This window comes from Balearica regulorum, chromosome Z (genome assembly GCF_011004875.1).
Source record: "Balearica regulorum gibbericeps isolate bBalReg1 chromosome Z, bBalReg1.pri, whole genome shotgun sequence".
Classification (NCBI taxonomy): domain Eukaryota; kingdom Metazoa; phylum Chordata; class Aves; order Gruiformes; family Gruidae; genus Balearica; species Balearica regulorum.
Window position 1 is genome coordinate 884,847 of NC_046220.1, and position 13,677 is coordinate 898,523.

The 13,677-nt window shown below is 43.7% G+C and overlaps 1 protein-coding gene across 1 annotated transcript in view; it reads left to right on the top strand.

The window, feature by feature from the left end:
* Positions 1-268: 268 nt before the first annotated feature.
* PCSK1 (proprotein convertase subtilisin/kexin type 1) overlaps positions 269-13,677 on the top strand; it is a 29,258-nt gene continuing 15,849 nt past the window's right edge. The window contains exons 1-6 of the mRNA XM_075740476.1: positions 269-589; positions 2,185-2,289; positions 5,690-5,800; positions 7,918-8,064; positions 8,514-8,590; positions 10,673-10,761. Of these exons, the coding sequence (XP_075596591.1) occupies positions 410-589; positions 2,185-2,289; positions 5,690-5,800; positions 7,918-8,064; positions 8,514-8,590; positions 10,673-10,761 (709 nt within the window). The 5' untranslated portion in view covers positions 269-409. The remainder of the gene's footprint in view (positions 590-2,184; positions 2,290-5,689; positions 5,801-7,917; positions 8,065-8,513; positions 8,591-10,672; positions 10,762-13,677) is intronic.

The following is a 13,677-nucleotide window of genomic DNA, read 5'->3' on the forward strand; positions in this document are numbered from 1 at the left end:
GGGGGACGACACGACAAGTCCGCTGAGTTGCTGCCGCGGGGAGCGGCCGCCCCCGAATCCGGCCCGGGGCCAGGCGAGTTTCGCCCCGCCGCCCGCTCGTTTCCGCGCACGCCGCCCGCCCCCGCTCCCTCCCCACGCCCCCCCCCGGGGAATTACCACCACCCACCCCCCCCCCGGCTCGGGGGCCAGGTACACTTGACGTCAGGATGGCTGTCGTCGTTTTGACGTGTAAACACTCATTTCCATTCCGGCTCCGGAGGGTCTGGGCGCCGCGCAGCCCCGGGCAGCCGCGCCGCGCCGGCAGGCAGGCAGGGACCCGCGCCGGGCCGCCGCCGCCCGCTCCCCCACGCTCGCCTAGCAACGCGGCGCCCCGCCGCAGCCCGCCGCCCGCCCGTCGCTCCCCGCGGCCATGGACGGTCGCCTCTGGGCCGGCCGGTGCGCGGCCCTGGCGCTGCTGGCTGCCTGCTGCCTGGCCCGCGGCGGCAGCGCCGAGCGGCAGTTCCTCAACGAGTGGGCGGCGGAGATCCCGGCGGGCCCCGACGCCGCCAGAGCGATCGCGGAGGAGCTGGACTACGACCTCGTGGGGCAGGTACGGCCGGGCGAGGGGCGGACCGCCGCGCCGCCCGGGAGAGCTGCCCCGCTCCGGGGCTCCTTTCGCTCCCTCCCTCCCTTCTCTGGGCTGCCCGAAACTTGTGCCCGGCTACCGCTCGCGGGGCTCCGGCGAGTTTGAAGCGCCTTCTCCCCCCGCCGCCCCCCGGCCCGGGTACACACCTGGCGGGGAGCCCCCCGACCGCGGAGCCCGGCCGGGAACGGCTCTGCCTGAGGGGACGCGGCAGGGTCGGGCAGGGCGCCCCGCTCTGAGGGGGCCGGGCAGGGCTCCCCGTTCTCCCTGAGGGGACCCGGCAGGGTCGGGCAGGGCTCCCCGCTCTGGGGGGGGCCGGGCAGGGCTCCCCATTCTCCCTGAGGGGACCCGGCAGGGTCGGACAGGACTCCCCGCTCTTGCCTGAGGGGGCCGGGCAGGGTCGGGCAGGACTCCCCGCTCTGAGGGGGCCGGGCAGGGCTCCCCGCTCTTGCCTGAGGGGGCCGGGCAGGGTCGGGCAGGGCTCCCCGTTCTCCCCGAGGGGGCCGGGAAGGGTCGGGCAGGGCTCCCCGTTCTCCCTGAGGGGGCCGGGCAGGAGGAGGGCGCGGGCAGCCCTGGCTCCAGCCCCCCGCCGCCCCCGTCCTGGCCCGCCGCCATCCCGCCCCCCGCCCCCGAGGCTCCATCGCCATCGCGGGGCTTCTCTCCAGCAGGCCCTCCCGGCGCTTTTTTGGGATGCCGTGACGTCAGCGTTGTCAGGGATGAGTAACCGCCCTTAGGTAACAGCCTCGTCCCACCTCCAGACGAGGGTCCTGTGCCAGGCGGTGCGTCGGGCAGCGCCGCGGACCCCGCTCCCCCCGCGCCGGGAGCAGGCCGGGAGCCCCCTCGCCTCAGGCGGGCCCGGTGCTGCGGGCAGCCCCTTCCCGGCCTCCGGCCCGGCCCCGCGTCCCGGGCGCCGCCGTGTTCGTCAGGCTCTCGGAGCTGGGTGCGATCCCAGCTCTGCAGGTGCGGTTTGGGCTTTCTGCCCTCCCAGTCGGGGCACTCGCCCCCACCGACCTCACACGGCCCCCGCTCGGGGCAGAGGGATGTGGAAGGCGGCGGGGCGCAGCCAGCTCTCCGGTGACCAGCTGGTGCCCGGGGTGGCGGTGCCGGTTCAGGAGGTACCTGTGCACGCAGAGCCCGCAGCGAGTTTTCTGAAGCCGCACGAAGAGTTTTACACCTGTTCAGCCGAACCCCGGGAAGAGCAGATAAAACTGGCGGGTGAACGTGCGTAAAGCCCGTCCCTCGACACGCGACCGTGTCCACGCGTGTCCATGAGTATGGCGGTCACTGTGACAAGTGCGATGGTGCTGAGTGCTGTAGTAGTAATACTGCTGCTTCGCTAGCCTAAATGCAGTTGTTCCCCCAGTTTCTTCTAACAGCACGCAGGCTGTGATCAGCACTTGCTACTTGAAGAGTGGTTTTTAGTTTAGATTACAACATCTAAAGGGTAGTTTCTTGCTCTTTTCTTTTTGTCCTTTAATCAGAATGAATTTGGTCAGCTTGTGATGTTTTGATATTTGTGGGGAAATACCTCTCGATAGTTAAAGTACACCTCTGTCTTACAGATCGGGTCGCTCAAAAACCACTACCTGTTCAGACATAAAAGCCATCCACGACGGTCTCGAAGAAGCGCGATTCATATCACTAAAAGACTTTCTGATGATGAGCGGGTGAGTGTTGCATTTGCTCTTTTTCATGCTCTCTGTTTATTCTGTTTCCTTATTGCTAGCTTTGTAATGAGGTCACAGGCAGGCTTTCCTTGTTTTGCGAGTCTAATATATTCAGCCATCCATACTCATGCTGAATAATACTTTATTATTCTGTCATTAACAGGCAGAATCTGACCCTCTCTTACCATATTTTTTTGCAAGTGCTTTCCAAATTAAGATTTAAGATATGCAGCATTGCAGAGGCTTGGAATTACAGTGTGTCGCTGATGAAAATATGAACGAGTAACCGCAGGGCTCAATTCAAAGTGAAAATCCAGAGGTGCACTTAGTTTAATCAGGCCACGTCTGTGCAATTACCACGGGAATTAGGTTTGATTTAAAGTGACTGAATATTAAAAAAAAGTAGGGGAAAAAGGCTGAGGTTGTGCTGGATTCGCTTCTATGACAAGCTAAAACCCCTTCTCAAAGGATCCATCACACGCTGTCTGATTGCAGTCTTTTGGTACACTGGGATCCCACTGCAATCAGAGAGCAGGCACACTGGGGAGCCAGGGGTCTAAGGTACGATGTACTGCCGAAGCAGGCTCCCCATTTATTTGGCTTTATTTGAGAGAGAAACACGTCTGTTTGTAAACATACTGAGAAAATGGGGTGGGTGGTGAATTTAAGGAACAGACTAGAATCCTGTCAGCCTGTCTTAAAAACGATTTCTGGCAAATTTCAGAACAATGAAATTTGAATTTCAAATCAGCATTGTTGCAGCAATCACTGTAAAAATATGAGCAGTCCAAAACATGAAGTAACCTAGTTGTGAAAAACAGCAATTTAACAGATAAGGACAAATCATTTGAGAACGAGTAATTGGTTATCTGGAGGTTTTAGATGCAGCTGTCATCTAGGAGGAAGTGTTCTATGTGTAGCTAGAAGAATTAAAGGAAGGGGTGAGACGGTATTTGCTTTCCCTGTTCTGTTTTAAAACTGTACGCTCCAATCTGTCTCCTTGCAAACGTTGTTTTCTTCTAGGTGAAATCATTTTAAACCGGGGATGTTCCAAACCACAGTTTTAGTGTAAATTAGTGTTCTAATTCATACCCATACCAACGATCAAATGTTCAATGCCACCATAGTACAATGTTCAGGAACAGAGCCTTGGTTGCAGTTCCTCCCTTTTTTGGACTTATTATATCGGATGCATCTCTTGCACAGGGAAGCATGACCATGTTTAATATATCAAATTCTAATGTCGGAACCAGAATGGAAACAATTGTGTTACACACATTAGTGCCAAGCATTAATGCAGACTTAGATATGTAGATCCAAAAGCAGAGCTTCAAAGTCGTGTAGGTGATTTGCTGTTTTACTCCAATTTCCCTTTTATTTACCATCTAGTATGCAAATTGACTATGTGAATGAATGAGATGTAATTATGTCATTATGTAAGTATATAAACACAAAGCAATCATGTAATGCTGTTTAGTTATACATGGACCTTTGCTCCAAAGAGCTAAAGAGAGTTCAGCAATAGCCTATTTAAAAAGATTTAAATTCAGTCTTGAAAAAGGGAGCGAGAAGGGAATCCTGCTTTTGTTTGTCTAGTGCCTTCATGAATTTTACGGTATGTTAAGTGTGAAAGCTGGGGTAAAACTTGGCTCTAATCTGAATATTTATCTGCTTCCTATAGATGCCCCAGTGAATATATCAAAGGGTTACAATTCTCTGGTTCCCTAACTTCTTCCAGTATTTGCACTAGTTTCTAAATCTACTTTCTTGCAAGAGACCTGAACCACAATAATTTTCTCTGCTTTATGTATCAGTGGCTGGAGATTTGGCACAGGGCCTTCAGCTTTTGCTGTAGATGGATGGCTGGAGCCTCACCCAGCTGCTGAGTGACAAACATTTGGCTTGTTTGTCTGACATATGTGCTTGGTAGTTTCAGCTCATTTCCCTCAGTGCAGTTGTCCACATCGAAAAAAATAACGAGCATGGAAGTTGTCAATTGCTAATTACTGCTGGGTGATGAAGAGCCCAAGCTTTGCTGTGAGCAGGGAAGAGAGCTAAAGGTAATTGCTCCGACCTGTGCACAAGTATGTATGGCTCTGGATATCAATAGGGCAGTTTAAAATACTTAACGCTTGCGTGAGTATATTCATCTTCTGCGACTATCTACAGTTTGTGGGGGTTTTAGCACTAAATATATAGCAAAGGGAATAGTACTAGAGAGCTTTCAGTAAACCTGCCTGGTGTAGCTACCATTTCTAAGGGTTTATGTTCTTGTAGTGAATTTTCATTAGGCTCTCACTAGGAAATAGTATTTTAATCAAATCAGTACTTTTTTATCATTATAATTTCTGAGTCACTCTTACCATTGGTTCATATATGGTGATAGATGTAAGGACCGTAAAACCATTGGATCACCGCAGAGAAAAATAATGAAATCTGTTCAGACATTTAAAGCAAAATGTTAGGTCCAAGGCGTCCTCCACTTGAGGCTTATAGCAGGAGCTGGGCAATCTACTGAACCCGAGTTTGCTTTGCTCGCTTGGAAAATGGGATGAAAAGCACCAACTTGATCTGTGTCAGAATGACCATCCAGGTCCTAGCAATAAATAACATTTTATTCCCACTCCCAGAAGGAGCACACAGCACGGACAGAGGTATCAGAATCAGGATTTGATTTGAACTGGGTTTAGTAATGCATTCAAGGGAGCTAAGTGGGGTACACTTTTAAAATGCAACCTAGTGACCTGAGAGATTGCTGTGTCCGTGCACAAATGCTATGCAACTCAGCGTATCAATGCTTAAGTAAAACACGCTGAAGCATTTTTGGCTTTCAGTCGCCTTAAGTGGAATTATGCCAGTGATGAAGTTAGTCCAATATTCATAGCTTACTAATTGATCACATTTCAAAACACCACTGGGAAGGAGATTTGAAGGTCCAGCTGGGCTATGAGTAACAGCATCATTATGATTGCTAGACTAAAGCCAGAGATAATCTTTCTCCTTTCCTTTTAGCTCCCAATAGAAATAGATGAGGATTAAAATCTAAGTAGGAGAAAGAAGCAGGCTGTGGTTTTGCTTGTTTCAGTAACCACCACTGCTTAGATAACCTTCTAACCATAGTGCACATTTGATAATAAAAGCCTGCATTGTGTGGCACTCACTGTTAACTTGTACTTAATGGTTTTCTATGAATTGATTCTATAGTATCGTGATTTCACTAAGTCCTCTTCCCCAGAGAACAGTGTACTACAGCATAAATAATCCTCCTCTCTGCATCAAGCACTGCTCATTTTGCTTTAGACATCAAAATTGTGCTGTTTGAGGAAACCCCTTACTCTCTAGCCTAAGAAGCTCCTAACCTATAGAGGCTTACTTGTCATATTTATACAAATAATTGTAGGTGTCGTGGGCGGAGCAGCAATATGAAAAAAAGCGAACTAAGCGTGCCACCGTGAGAGACTCAGCAGAAAATCTTTTCAATGATCCTATGTGGAATCAGCAGTGGTATCTGGTAAGAATTTGTTTCATTGTGTGACTGGGGGGTAGTGAATTTCAGTTGTGCCACCAGCTGTATTATTTCACTTGTATCAGAGTGATTGCACTGAAGGGAATAAATCAGAGTCCGTCACATTAACGTATGGTATAAAAATAAGAGATCTCTGCGATAATACTTCCAGACAGCCTTCTGTTTTCTTTGAAGTGTCATTTGTGCAAAGAGTCTAAAAGTCAATTCAGGTGGCTCCTTTGGATGGAGGTTGATACTAGAAAGCAGTGTAACAGTTAAAAGCTATCTTTAAGATAATTTAAAAATATTTGCTCTTGGCATGTAAGAAGTCCCTTATTGTGTCTGAAGCTGGCCATGTATTTCTGTATAAAAATCGGTCATTTTCCAGACAAAAACAAAAGCATCTGTGTGCATGTGACAAGCGCCTTCAGCCTCTTGGGCTAGGATTTAAATAGAGGAGGGTCTCTACAGCTCACTTGTTCAAAACCTCAAGGAAAAGGAATTTCTTGAGCTCTGTAGTTTCTGTCTGCACGTGACAACTCAGAAATACAGTTGATAATTTATGTTTTATATGATTTCTTTCGAGAGTCTGTATTTCCACTCCGCATCTAGCTATAACTTCAGTCTAGGCTTCGTAGCTTTCACTCAGAATAGGAATGGGATTAAAGGTGGGTATAACAATTTAAGAAGAAAGGCCAAGAACAAATGTGGCCTAAGTGGCTGGAAATACCTTTCTGTTCTTCAGCTCATCTTAGAGAAAACAGACCAAACTCTAGACTGTTTGTATAATGCTTTGTCCTCTTTTTCCTTTGTTTGAGCTGGGAAAAATAAATTATAAACCACGTAGCATAACATTTCCATGAAGATTCCTGCAGACTTCTTTTCAACATAAAAATGGTTATCTTTAAGAAAGAATTTAACTTTTCTTTGAAGCTGAATATCTGCTTCTTTGCCTGTTTCCAGTAGGAAGCAGAAAGTTTTCCCTCTGGCTTTCCCACATGAGAAGCAGAAACATGATGCTTACCTTTGTTTGCAGTGCACATTGATTTTTTTCCTGTTTAAATGCATAAATGTGTTAAATATTTTCTTCTAAAATATGTTCCTTGCCTTGTAGTAAATAACTTATTATTACCTTATTATTATGATTTGATGGCAACAGTTTTTAGCTCTATTCAGTGTACCTTCATGCATCAACAGAAAAAATGATTATTTGATGGATTCTAGAGAACAAAACTTGAAACCTCAAATAATTCCCTGAACAGCAACAGTTAGAAAAGAAAGCATAAAATGAAAGAAAGGTCATTCGCATAACAAATTTCTTTTTCTAAGCCTCATTTTGTATGCAATGTTCCTTTGGAAACAAAGAAATGAAAAACCTGCGATCAACTAATGTGATTATGCATAGAGAAACAGAAAGAAAATGCTTTTTTTACACCTGTGTTTTTATGGGAGTTGTAAGCAAGTTTCCTAAATAAGAGGTATGTACTGCACATTTAATATTAGAGAAGAAAGATGACCCATTTAGGAGCTAGTCTTCAGAGAACTTGCTGTGGAAGAAAAGGCTATAGATGATTCATGCTTCCAGTTGATTTACCACAGGAACAGTAATGAGGGTAGTAAACAGAAAGTTGTGATTCAGCACAGTTGTTCCTAACCAAATGACTACCTTAATTGTTTTATCCATTCATTATTTTGCTCTGGCTAACTTGAATGTCAAAGGAGAAGACACGTACGGAGAAAACACAGCTCACTGTACTGTGGGGTACTGTCTTGGCTTCTCATCAAGTGGAAAGAACAAACATTAGCAGGTCTGATTATTAACTCAATGTTCCAAGGGTCATTGGTGCTTCCCTACCATCCCCATGTTTCTGCTGCCTGCCTCCAATAAATACAAGATGCTCTTTGTTCAGAGGTGGCCTTCAGGGATCTTCAAGTAATGGGGTAAATCTTTCAGTTCTGCAAGTATTTGAAGAAACTATGTTTTGTTTTGTCTTTGCAAAATTTGAGCAAAATATACAAGTTCAGGCTTGGAAGATTTAGAGCATGTTTGAAATACAGCTTTGAATCTGTGTAGTGTAAATGGATTAAAATGTTGACATATTTTAATCCTTTCTGTCCTCCAGCAAGACACAAGAATAACTCCATCCCTGCCCAAACTGGATCTCCATGTTATTCCTGTATGGCAAAAAGGGATTACAGGCAAGGGTGTTGTCATCACAGTCCTAGATGATGGCTTGGAGTGGAATCACACTGACATCTATGCCAACTATGTAAGTTTGGGCATTAGAATGCTATGGAATAAATTAATCAATTGTAAATTTGATATACAGACACTCTTCTCCAGGTTGCTCTCAGTTCTGTAAGTTAGCTCCTACAGTACAGAGACTGAAATACTTGCCTTAGCCGTAATTTGGAACCTGGTCTGTGTCACAGGAAGCTGAATGTTACTTAGTGATGATAGCAGGGCTGGGGTTTTTTTCCCTCATTGGATTTAGTTCCTAGGCATGTTTGTATACAGTGGTTTAATGCTGAATTATTAAAGCTCCATGAAAAATTTATGGAATTGTTAATGCCCATCAAATTGTACCAGCTTGATTGCTGTCAACATGAAGCACAGCAAATAAGTAAATACAGACTCTAGAACCCATTTTGTTACACATTTTAAAATGCATTTTATAGTTGTCTGAATTAATTCTGTTTTTTTTTTTTTAACATGTAGGATCCAAAGGCAAGTTATGATTTCAATGACAATGACCACGATCCGTTTCCTAGATATGACCCAACAAATGAAAACAAGTGAGTAGCCTCCCAGTTGTGCAAAGAGAACAAAACAGTAGATTATTAATTTTTGTGTTAGAACATGCAAATGCAGAAGTATCTATGTATGTCCCCTATGACAATTATATAATAAAAGGAAACATGCATATAACAGAATCACAGAGTGTTTGAGGTCAGAGGGGAGCCCTGAAGGCCATCTGGTCCGAGCCCTTGCTCAAGCAGGGAGAGCTAGAGCTGGTTGCCCAGGACTGTGTCCAGACGGCTTTTGAATATCTCCAAGGAGGGGGACTCCACAGCCTCCCTGGGCAGTCTGTGCCGGCGCTTGGTCGCCCTCACTGCAAAAAAGTTTTTGTGATGTTCAGAAAGAACCTCCTTCATTTCAGTTGCACAAGGATTTGCACACACCGTTGGCGCAAACGCTGGCAACTAAGGAAATTAAACTCCCAGATGAATAGCTTTGTAATTGTAATCGCCCGATAATGTCCTGAATTTCTTCATATTTTATATATGTAAGGTACTGATACGTTTCTGTAAGCTGAAGGGAACAATCCCTGTCACCGTATGTGTTTCTAGAATGATACCTCCTAAAGCAGATTTTGACTTCAGGTCTCTGCTTTGCTCTGGGAATTTTAAAATAATATGTCTCCTATGAAGGGCTCTGGAAGAGACTGTTTCTACTACCAAGAAACCCTTCCCTTCAGGTCAGCTTTTGTAGCTAAGGACAATTTTCCAGTTCTGGCAGTATCTTTTGGACTGACAGAATAGCTTCTAGCTCAGTGCACGCGATCACAGGTGAAGCCATGCATCTGACCTCCTCTCATGTGGGTATGACACACGGTCAGACACTGGAGCAGGTTACATTCACCCTCGCAATAATCTTTTTGTCTCTTCTGAGGCATATAAAAGCTTTATTTAGACCAGATTTGGCCTAAATGTTCTCAGAGTAATAACCTAGGAAGTTTCAAAGGGCTTGAACACAAGACAACCAGCCAGTTCATTTGGTGGACTTATGTGTCTTGGAAGGAGAGAGGAATTTTATCTGATGCTCTCTCTAAAGCTATCTCTTTGATACTCTGTGGAACATCTCGATGAGTCTGTCACACCTAGGCATATCCATGGCAATTTAGGGAGGGATTTTGTCCATCAGAAAGAGAAGAGAATGGACCTCCTTAAAAGCTGGTACACAGAAGAAGTCAATTTCTTAAACCCATTAGGATGCCACTACTCAATAAAGATAAGGTAAGAAACTGATGCACTGGTTCTCTATTGTCTATGAGACCATACAATAGCATCCACAACATAAATCAGTGTATGGGGAAAAAACGCCAGTCAGTCAAAGGGTAAATGTCCCATCAATAAGACATTTGAAAAATGACATTTCTGTTTTGTTACGGTGTTATTTAAGAGCAAGAAGCCATTATCCTCTTGTTCCGATGACATTATCTCTTAAATCTACCTGTATTACCTCTAATCTTTATTAATAAGTAAATGGAATTCAGCCCAGAAGCATTCAGACACTTCATTGAATAACAATCTGTAGTATTAAATAATACAACTCTTTTACAACTACACTTATGTGAAGGTTTTTTCTGTATTGTGGAATAAGAATCACCTATGGCAAAAAAGAATTGCATAAAAAATAGTTGGTTACAAGAAAAATTTAGCAATGGTGAAGATACTTTAAAGGCTAAATTTCTGAAATCCTAAATAAATGCAGTCATTAAAAAAAGAATATCTAAATGTATGATTTAAAAAGACTTGTATTTCTGTCTGAAGAAGTTTAGCAGCTTCTTAGCCCCATAATTTTGTGCTACTTTTGCACTCTACTAAAATACTGGTATCTAATAGGTCTACAGACTTCACTGTGACTTAGATCACAATGACCCTTTGATCGTTAAATGGGTAAAATTATGCTCGTTGAAGCCTACAGTAACAAATATTTTTGTATCATGTAGATGCAACTCAAAAGCTACTTCAATAGTTGCATTGCATTAATTTAAAGGAGGACTTCCACCAAATCAAGAAGGTCATTGATGAGTCTTTGTGTGCATTACACAAAGATGTTATGAGATGTTGTTTATTCTTGCTATATTTATTCAGGCATGGGACAAGGTGTGCAGGAGAAATTGCCATGCAAGCCAACAACAGAAAATGTGGAGTTGGAGTAGCCTACAATTCCAAAGTTGGAGGTAAGAAAAAGAAAATAATTAGATGTCTAATATGAATGAAAACCAGACAGATCCTGTGAAGTGCTGAGTGTTTTCAGCTACCATTAATCTGAAATACAAATGATTGCTGCTTCTCAGAAAACACCAATCTTACACTATTAGGCTACAAAATCCTGTCTGGCCGTAGTGCAGAGTATTACATGTATATGACAGAATTTCTTGAATGTCAGCGTAGTCTCTGGAATTTGCTTATCAGTTGAAGATAGGTAGAATATGTAACAACAACAGCAACAATATAGGTGGTGATTGTGGTGGTGGTGGTGGTGATGATGATGATGATAATAATAATAATAATAATAATAATAATAATAATAGAAACAACCTAGGTTGTACCCAGAGATAAGACTGTGTTTTTTAAAGAATGATGGACTCACTTCTTGTAATTGGTTATCCTGGAAGGAGGTGGCATGGAGGAGGAGAGGGGTTGAGTAGAGTGAAAGTAAGAATATACAAATTTATACCCACTTGTGCTTGCAGCATATTCTTTCCATCTACACGGTTACATTCAAAAGGTCATGTCAGTCAAGATACTCAAACTTCTGTGGTTTTTGTTTCAACAGCTTACTTCTGTACTATCATCGTAAGTTAATTTTGAAAATAAGTAGAGTCTTGCTTGCCCGTCAATCAATATTGTCTTTTTTTTTTTTGAAGCGATGACTAAAAGCTTAATCCATTAGAGGTTTATAAAATAGTCATGATCAAAGTATCAGTTGCAAATGGTTATTTAGCTCAGAGGAAGATAGTTGTACGGTCCTAGTTTTTCCATTACTCCCTTTTTTCCTTTTAAACAAAGGGATGATGAGTGGCAATTGACACCCATAACTGCCATTCCCACCATTTCAGTCTTATGTTTGTAGGTTCCCATTTACTCTACTGAGCTGTCATAGATGTCAGCTTTGCAGTCTGCCTTTGCCGTAATGCATTATGCTGTCATGCTCTGTTTAAATAAAATATCTCACTCATAAGATGAAGATGCCAAATTTTCAAAGCAGGGCAAAATGGATGAAGCTGCAAAGATGTCTGAACTCCTGCTGTGCCCATATTTTAAGGCACTTGCATCTACAGAGAAGATTCTTCCACAGTTATTTGCATATGCTCTGTGTTCATTTGCAAATGCAAACTACAGACCTGTGCAGCGTGATTTGTCTAGAAAAGGAAAATAGCAGGAGGAAAAGCAGTCCAGCAATCCAAATTACCAGAAAGCTGCTTATACCTGGGCGAGGGAGAAGAACGAACAGAAAAGTTGAAAGAAATTGTAAGCTGTTACATATGACCAACGTGATGAAGAAAGAGATGTAACAAAAATATGTCCAAAGAGCAATGGAAGATAGGAGAAGTCTTCAAAAGATTCAGATGAATTCGGAGTGGCTAAACATTGGAAGACTTTTTTGGTGTTCCAAGCTATACAGGATTCATTTCTTCACAGACTTTTTTTCTTCTTCTTTTTTTTTTTTTTTAATCCATGAAATGATGCATTACACACTTCTATTTGCCATTAGTTCAGGATGACTTCTTTACCTGGCTGTTTGCTTGTAGCAATTGCCATGCTGGATAAATCCAGCTTTAGGGAAGGAAACCCTGACATTTGGAATACCTTGTTCTCTAACCTTCAGTGTCAGAGGTTGGTTTAACTTTGCCTCGAGGTGTAAAACAAAACATTCCATTCAAAATCTTTTGTTTTCTGTGAAAATACTCACTTTAATAATCCTGAGTGTTCTCACTAGTCACATCAACGCCTGGCCCTATTCTGAAACCTTATTAGTCTCTTCATTACTCTGCGGCTGTGAATCCCACAGGCTTTTCTGTGCACTGCGCGAAAAAAAAAAATACTTCTTAATGCCAGTTGCCAAAGTGACACCTTTCAGTGTCCTTTAACATTCACCTCATGTTCTCTATGGAGCTAAGAAATGTGTGTGTATCGATCACCTTTGGAGTAAGGCGTGATGAATATATATTCACACATACCTAACCATAGCACTGTGCTATGATATTTCTCTGGTGCTGCCATGGAAATCAAATGATGAAGAAGCTCCGTTTTACAAAGGACCGGGCTGAGAGTTCTCGCACAGTGGTGTGTTGCTAAAAATAACCTTTTGCCAGGCAGATACATGTATGTGTCTGAAATTACCTTGGGCTTTGCCCTTTGATTTTGTGGGACTGATGATGGCAGCAAGCATGTGCAAGAATAGGAAAGAGTTTATGCAAGAGGACATAATTGGAGCCTGCTTAGGGAAATACCACTGCAGTCATCAAATCCCTGAGTTGACTTAAACAAGCAGGATTTTTGGAGATTGCAAAGACAAGTCAGTGGCTTTGGTTTTTTTTCTTCAACTGTTTTCATCAGTGCGTTGTCAGTGTTCTTGTTTTCTTCCTTACTACGTTATAATAATGCAGAGGTGGCTTTGTCTTCTGTGGGAAATATCTGTACACTACTCTCTGCATTCCCAGTATCTCATTATGTGTTGCAAGCTCACACCCAGAGCCTGCAGTCATTTCCACACAGGCAGATCTTTGCTCACAGCCTGCTGGTATGAGAGAATCTCACAATTCCGAGCCAACTGAAAAATGAGTATTCAAAATGTTATGAGTTTAAGCCTATCCAGGGTAAGTGGTGTTTTTAGTACCTGAGGCACAGGATATACCTTGATTCTTTTCCCAGATTTGTGAGTGATAGTGCAGTGGCAGTGGTTGAGCGGATTAATGCCTTTGTCTGTTTTTGCCACTAATTAATATGAAATAATAAAGCCCAGCTTTATCTCAGAGGTATTACGAGTGTTACAGGCCAGCCATTTGGGAAAAGAATTATGCTTGCAGGTTTTATTTTTTTTCCTGCTTAATAGTATAAAAAAAGAACAAGACACTGAGTTGCAAGGGCAA